The sequence below is a fragment of the Prunus persica genome, chromosome G6, assembly GCF_000346465.2.
Source record: "Prunus persica cultivar Lovell chromosome G6, Prunus_persica_NCBIv2, whole genome shotgun sequence".
Classification (NCBI taxonomy): Eukaryota; Viridiplantae; Streptophyta; class Magnoliopsida; order Rosales; family Rosaceae; genus Prunus; species Prunus persica.
In genome coordinates, this window is record NC_034014.1 from 3131560 (window position 1) to 3139397 (window position 7838).

A 7838-nucleotide genomic window follows, 5' to 3' on the forward strand; every position below is an offset into this window, starting at 1 on the left:
TGTATAAATGTAGCAACCTTGACATACATTATTGGTCTATTCCTTAACGGCTAAATTAGTGGTTGTCTAATATAGTATCGGATCCCTTCTTTGCACCCCTTATTCCCCATATCTTCTTTATTTTCAAGGTGTCCTCCTATCTTGCACCTATACTGTACACTTGCCTCTCTCCCTCCATTTTTCTGCTCACTAAGTGCGGGGATGGGCGCATGCACGTAAAACCAAGCGTAAGCTTTTGGAGCTAGTGGCAAGCTAACACATTAATTGAGTTTTTGAAGTCACCCTTTACCTTTGTTCATATGGGGAAGGAGATGCTGGCTAGTAAACCCAAAAAGGTCTTAGGCTTATATGTACCTTTTATCTCACTTTAGGCTCCAGCTATATATATAAATGTTACAATGATTCCAGCTATATATATAAATGTTACAATTATTTTTTGAGGTAAGTACATTCTCATGGGTTATTCAATTTCAACCTAAAACCATGTCATGTGGTAGTTAGAACTTAGAGGTGATGCCTTTAACTTGATGGGCCTAACCAGAAGTTATTCACCAGTTATGGTCAACAATTGTCGAGTTGTGGTTGGGAAATAGTCCCAAATTAGTAATAAAGAAGACGTTAGTTCAAATTCTCTTCTTCTCAACTATTATTTGTAACAATGAAACAATTCTCTGGTGACTGGTCAAATTTATTCTAATATATTATATGTTTTCTGAGCGTACTCGTTTTGAACACAAATTATCATGGCAGAGAATATTAAATTTTTCCAAATTAACTTCAAAGCTTATGGATTTGGCTTCTGTATGTATCCTTCTGCTGGAACAGATTCTCTTTTGGTGTACAGTGTACAGTACTAGAATTCATCTCTGGAACTAACTAGTTGGGCTTGTTTCCAGAAACAAAACCTGGGAGAAGAACACTAATATTTTCTCAAAATGATCCAGACAAGAACCAAGCCAGAAGCCTCAAACAGGAACTTATGTATGTATGCTTTTCTGACATGGTAAAGCACGTTGTGTTTGTTACCCCATGCCATTTTCCATGAAGGCCACATTCAACATTTACAATGTAAAAAACACAGAATTCAATGAAACAATTAAATTAATAGTCTAAAATTTGTAATCTTGTGTTAAAGAAAATTAGATAAAACATTCAAGTTGATTATTCTTCCTGACTGAAAATCAATCAAAAATGAGACATGAAGCCATTTTTAGAGATAGAAAGATAGTTTCTTGGAAACCCAGAATTCAGAACTGAAAATAAAGTGGTCATCATAACTTAAAAATATTTATATCTGCATTGACATTTAACAATCTAAGAATGTTACATTTTGATGTCAGCCATATCAAACCAGATTTGCTCAAAGGCCTTGACAATGAGATCATGATATTCGTTTGAGTTGAGTGAGAGATAACAAGCAAGAAGGTCTTCCAAATCCTTAGATTCCCTGATGTTGTTCTCCACAATCATCTCCACCATTGAGTCTCTGAAGTCTTTCTGCGGATCAACTGAGGACTTAACAACTGCAAAGCTCTCCGAAAGGCGTCTATTCTTCGACTTCAAGCATGAGGATGGTGATGGTGATGACACACTCTTTCTAGCATATGGCTGATTTTTCTTACTTTTAAGTCTTGGAGAATTGCCTCTAAGTCTTATACCTGTTGTTGAGTTGGCAGAGGACTTTCGAACTGAATTCCGGTTGGCTTTTCTTTGGCTACCCTTTTGTGTTCTTATGCTTTCCTCCTTGACAATCTTGACAGTGAGAGACCTCTGCCCTTTTATCTCCTTCAATTTAGATGAACTTCTTTTGAACTTGGTTGCCTCAGTGGACTTATGATGATCATCAAATTTCATTGGCTTTGTCAAAATTGGAGGAAGCTCTAGCTCTGAGATCATGTCAAAGCCATCAAGCTTCTCATCATGAATTTTCTTTGTAGAGGCTCCATCTTTCATGTCAATGATGGTATCAGAAGTTGAAGAACTAACTCGGCAATTATAAGAGCTGGACCATGGGGCTAGCCCATCCAATGGGTCAGGACCACCAAATTGGTGACATTCATATTCAGATGGGATCAATTCATGAAATTCAGGCTCACTGGAACTTTGACTAGAAGAGCCAAAGTAATCTGGGGATTGAATTGTGTTGGTCTCAAGATCAGTCCAAACTGAATCAATTGTGGCATGACAATTACAATAGGCTGGTGATGAGACAGAGGATGTTGTTGAGACATGCTTGTTAGGAGAAGGCTTGTAAACAGCTTTTCTTTTGGCTCTTCTGGTTGATAATCTTCTGGGGTGTTCAGGAAAATGTGTGTCTGAGGCTTTGGGGTTCACAGGTGAATTATAGAACTTATCAGCTCTGTTGGGTTCTGTTGTGAAGTAGTAGGAGTATCTTCTGGTTTGAGAAAGGTGGGGTTTTTGTTGGGGTGGTGTAGAAGTTGAGGGTGGTTTTTTCTTGGTAGAGTGATGATGATGAGAGGTTTGGTTGTGGTTTTTGGTTTTGCTCATGTCTTTGAGCTTGTAAAACCAGGCATTTGGTATCATATCTGACAATCTGAACCTGTAATTACCCATCAAGAATGAAACAGCTCCCTTTCTTTTCTCTGTCTCACTGACTCACTTGTATCTCTCTCTCTCTCTCTCTCTCTCTCTCACTCTTATGAGTTGCAGTAGTGAAGATAGCAAACAGTTAAAAGAGCTCAAATGTTTAGTGAGAAAGCAACAGGTAGCAAGTAAAATATATGGTTAAATAGAAGGATTGAGCTCAATTGAATATGCCAAAGTTACCCTCAACTAAACATTTTTCTCTCCATTTCCTTTCTACTTATCCAAACAAGCATGAAAGAGATTGTAAATATATCTCTTGTCTCCTTTCTTTTCTTTTCTTATTATTTTAAGTTGTTTCTTTTCTATTGTTTCAAAAAGAAGAATATTTGTAATGGTTGCAAGTGACCTTTTAAATGATAAATGTAAAATGAGTGTTGAAAAGAACCAAAGCTACATAGTAAAAGTTGTTTTAAGGGAATAAATATTTGTGTTTATTTAGTACAACTTAAGCTTGAAGGGTTCTGTTTTTTATTTTATATTTAACAATATGAAATAACATATAATATAAACAAAGAAGCAAATTAGAGCTTGGATTTATTGGAGCTTTATAGGCATTGTGCTGGCTCTTGCATACCCCAAATGAGTTGTTGTCTCTTGAAGGATTGGCAACCTTTTTTTTTCTTTTTCTAATTTTAAAAAAAAAACTTATCTGGCTCCTCCTTTTGTTTACCTAAAGGAGCCAACACTAATGATGATATTTGTCTACTAAGTGCTGTATATCTTCCCATAATTTCATGCTTCACAAATGATGATATTCCATATCTTTTCCAAGTGCTTAATTTCCACAAGGCCCACCTGCTCCTAAAGCCATGGCTGGAAAAGCTATTGCTGACCAATTTTCACCACTATTATTAGGCATTATCATGTATTGTTACTCTTGTTATTCTATTTTCAGTGCTAAATGATTTATTGGAATTTGGAGAGTAAACCGCAACTATGGTCAGTTCCTCACTCGCGGACGGGTAATTTTGTATTATTATATGAGACTCACAATGCATCAACTATTGATTAGAAATCGCACAAATCTATCGGTAACAGAACTAGTTTGGTGCATTATAACTTATAAATCATGTGAGTATTTAATTTTCTTCTCCTCTCTTTGGACTAAAAGTCCCCTTGTCTAATGCTAGAAACTAGGGACATCAAGCCGAGTTGATATTGACTCCTGTGTGAAGAGTTTGAACGCATTGCGATGGCATCAAAAGAAATCTTAACATCATTAAGAACCAAGTAAATATCAGAAAATGACAGGAAGGAGAGAAACAGAAACAGGGTTCCAAGTTGTCCCAACAGAGAAAAAAAATAAACATTCTGCTTGCTAACAACATCTTAAAATATGAAATGACATCAACTGCTAAAATATCCCTTCACAACAATTGGGACCAGGATCAATGGCCTGGTCCCAACCAACTTGAACATTAAGACTCCTTGAACAATACATTCCAACTATTTTTCTTTCTTTTTATTTGTTTTTCTTTTGAGGGTTAGTATAGGCCTGTGAAATAGGTCAGAATAACCCATCTCAGTTCTCATTGTCCAAGGTCCAAATTTTATCTGACTTTAGGTCATTTCAGCCCATTCGACTAGTTGGACTAGACTGGACCATGGTACCACTGGCACCCTATTATTGTTAGCCCATAATTTTTATTTTTTTATTTTTTATTTTAAAGACTTTCGATATTTTAGAAGAAAGGTTCAATCAATCAATCCTCTTATCTTTATATCTCAAACAGAGCAGAAAAATTTGTATGAAACGGGAATAGCACTGTTTTGCTATTTCAAGCCAATCATAATCTGTCATGTAAAAAAATTATCATACGTGACATATTATAATTGACTAGGATAGCAAAATAATCTATCCCAGTTTCATATAAGTGTTTCTCCAAACCGAGAGATTATGCATTGAGATCCTAGTGGGAGCAATGAATCTGGAACCTTTGGAACATTTCATGTATGAGGAGACGAGACGTTTTGAAAGTAATGTTTGATGAATTACATATTAATCAATCTTCGACTTGCGTGCAGGTCTGAGGTTATGGTTAAAAAAGCTTGGTCTAAAATAAGTCACTTTCTCTTTGTCATTTGCACTAGTGTCACTCAGAGAATCTCATAATGATATCTTGAACTCAGATTTCATTAAAAATAAGAGAAAGTTACTTCTTCTTTTTCGAGCAAACCAAAGTGGTAATACTCTTACAAGACCACCTAAAATTGATTCGGCTCTATACTCTCTCCCTTCTCCCACCATTTTCCTTGAAGATTAAAGCTCAATCTCCTCCTCCTCTCTATCTCTCTCAAAACTTCAGTCTTTCGAACTTCCTTTTTCAATTCGACAAAGTTTAGAGCCAATTTGGCATTGTCGTGTTGTAAAAATAATCGTTGTCAAATTTATTGTGATGTGAGTCATTGACAGAACATTGGGATATATAACAAAACAAAGAAAATAAGAAAAGAATCCCACAGTTAGACAAATTATTAATTAATTTGTTAATTAGAGTAAGATATTTTACGATATGTTTATGGAGGGTGTAATAGAACCATAATAGCTGTCAAAGATTGGCAAGCAAACCTCATCATAAAAGTAAAAAACAGAGCTTGAGAGCTGATGAGCTAGGAAGGGAAAGGCATATGGAAAAGCATGTTTCTTACTATTGGATCTATATACGTATTTAAGAGCACTCGTGCTTCTGTATTTGTGATGAATTTTGACCTTACTTAACCCAATACAAGCACAAAATTCATCACAAAGCATCAATTAAAACCCTAGAAATTAAAGCGAAAGGGAATAGTGAAATTTAGAATAAACAAACCTAATGTGTATCTTACCTGAGTCTTGTGGCTTTACTTCAATTGATCCAACAACGAAAAAAACGAAGAACAAATATGGAAGATGCTATGAACAGAATGAATAGTCTAATGAAACTAGCAAGTACTTTATAAAAGATGCTATGAACTTTATACCTGGGTAACACCATTTGTCTTGCATTGAAATTTCTGAGGCCACAGTTCATAGCAGTCCTGTGAAAGAGAAGAGGTGTCAGATGACCTAATTTAAGGTATCATAAGAATCTGGATATCTTCAACTTTGTCATAAGCCAAGGGAAAAGATGACGATGCAAGGAACATATAGTACCTTGAATAATTTTGCATTTAGCAATTCTGAATGTACTTTGGAAACACCATTCACAGTATGGGAGCATACAAATTACAATCACCGGGTATGCCATTTGGATACTGCGTCAAATCAAATGGTAATTAATCGTCAAATTGCTGAGACAAAGACATGGAAACCAGGTAACTGAGTTGATGACTTTTCTCCAAACTTCTACGAGAGTTCATTTTCTTCAGAAACATGCAGATTTAAAAAAAAAAACAATAATGATAAAACCATGTTTGTTTCTTTCTTCAAATAAGTGAACATGATTTCCAACATAATGGTGGAAAAGAAAGAAACTATCATGTACCCAAGACCTAAAAGATGTTTAATGTTTACATGGTGGACAGGGAAATCACAGCATGATTATTATACTCCAAAATCCTAAAGTTTTGAGAGTTCAAGCTATCTGTACAATTCTTAAGACGGAATGCTAACTGTCCCAGCATCTATAAAAACCTCAATGATAGGCATAATGGAAAATCTTCATCTCATTGAAGTAGCCAGTTTCTGCATGAACATATCATCTTTTGACACAATACAACACATATTCAAAATATATTATAAATAAGCAATAAATAACTGCATTAAGAAGAAACAAGCAAACCTGAAACAAACGGTTATCGGGGTACAATACACTACTTATATTTTCTGCTTTCTGTCTGCAAACAACAGCATTGATGTAATAATCTCCAGTATTATAGGCTTCCTGCATGTGCGGATCATTGCATAGAAAAATTAGTCTCACCTAAAATTTGTAGGAGGCAAGAGATGGATTCTATTGAAACACGAACAATTGGATGAGAGAATACTGTAGCTACTCTTTCATTTGGGATTTCCGTGGGATATTGATTAAAAATGCATTTCTTGAAATGCATAATGTTTAATGTTAGTAAAAGACACAGAAAAAAAATTCAAACAAATTGATCACAACAGTATTAACTGTTTCTAACATAAAATATGATGTGTGAAACAGGCAAATTATCTACTCACAGGGGTGAACCACAACTCCCGGATTCCACAGAATGAATAATTTTGGATACAGTATCTATCAACAACGTCAGGAAAAGTGCTTTTGGGGAAGGTAAATAGAAGCAAACCACTCTTTGTCAGCTTAACCAGCGAAAGAAGAGGACTTGTGTCTCCTTCCCCATCCACCCTCGCAGGAGACAAAGGAGGACCATTTTGAAGATCATCTGTCATTGCCATCATGATTACAAACAAGTGATGTCACAAAACAGAAGCTCGGCATCTAATTGCATACGAAGTAAATCTAAAAGCGATAACATTAGCGTCCCAAGAGTTCGCAGTAGCCTCCTCGCCATCTGCACTATCTTTGGAAAGCTCCCTTCTTTCAGAAACGGCTTCTTCTATTAGAATAATATATTGTAATTGATATGTTATTATTGTAATATGTTAATTATAACCATACATAGAGTAGTTACTTGATATAGGTAGACAGATCCAAATCAATCCCTAGGATTGGGGATCACGCTATGGAGATTCTGTAATATTGGTAGTATATATTTTGCTGTACTCTACTATTGACAATATACCAAAAAAACCTTCCAACTAAACATTCTTTACATGGTATCAGAGCTGCGCCCTAGTGCCTGATTTCCTAACCTTTTCAAAACCCTCCAGCAAACCTGCAACCACCATGTCAGACAAAGAACAAACACCAGAAAACAAGAAATCCAATTCCAAAAATTCAAGCAATAGCAACAGCAATTCTAGTATGGATACATCAAATCCATACTATGTTCATTCTTCAGACCACCCTAGTCATATGCTCGTTCCAACAAAATTGAACGGCGCCAATTATCCATCTTGGAATAAATCCATGATTCATGCCCTCACAGCCAAGAACAAAATTGGCTTTGTCAATGGATCCATTAAGCCGCCATCAGAAACAGAAAACCCCACGGAATATGCTCTTTGGAATCAATGCAACAGTATGATTTTATCATGGCTTGCTCACTCCGTGGAACCCGATCTAGCCAAAGGGGTTGTCCACGCCAAGACCGCTCATCAAGTATGGGAAGATTTCAAAGACCAATTCTCACAAAAAAATGCA

At 35.9% G+C, this 7838-nt stretch overlaps 1 protein-coding gene across 1 annotated transcript; it reads right to left on the reverse strand.

Annotated features, from left to right (window-relative positions):
* On the reverse strand, positions 1247–2691 carry LOC18773505 (transcription repressor OFP4). Its single transcript, XM_007208090.2, has one exon. It carries the CDS (start codon positions 2572–2574, stop codon positions 1324–1326), a length of 1251 nt encoding a protein of 416 aa, XP_007208152.1. The 5' UTR covers positions 2575–2691; the 3' UTR covers positions 1247–1323.

What these genes read in the sequence shown, in the direction of transcription:
- LOC18773505 (XM_007208090.2), bottom strand. Translation starts at nt 2,574, where the DNA reads ATGGGTAATTACAGGTTCAGATTGTCAGATATGATACCAAATGCCTGG.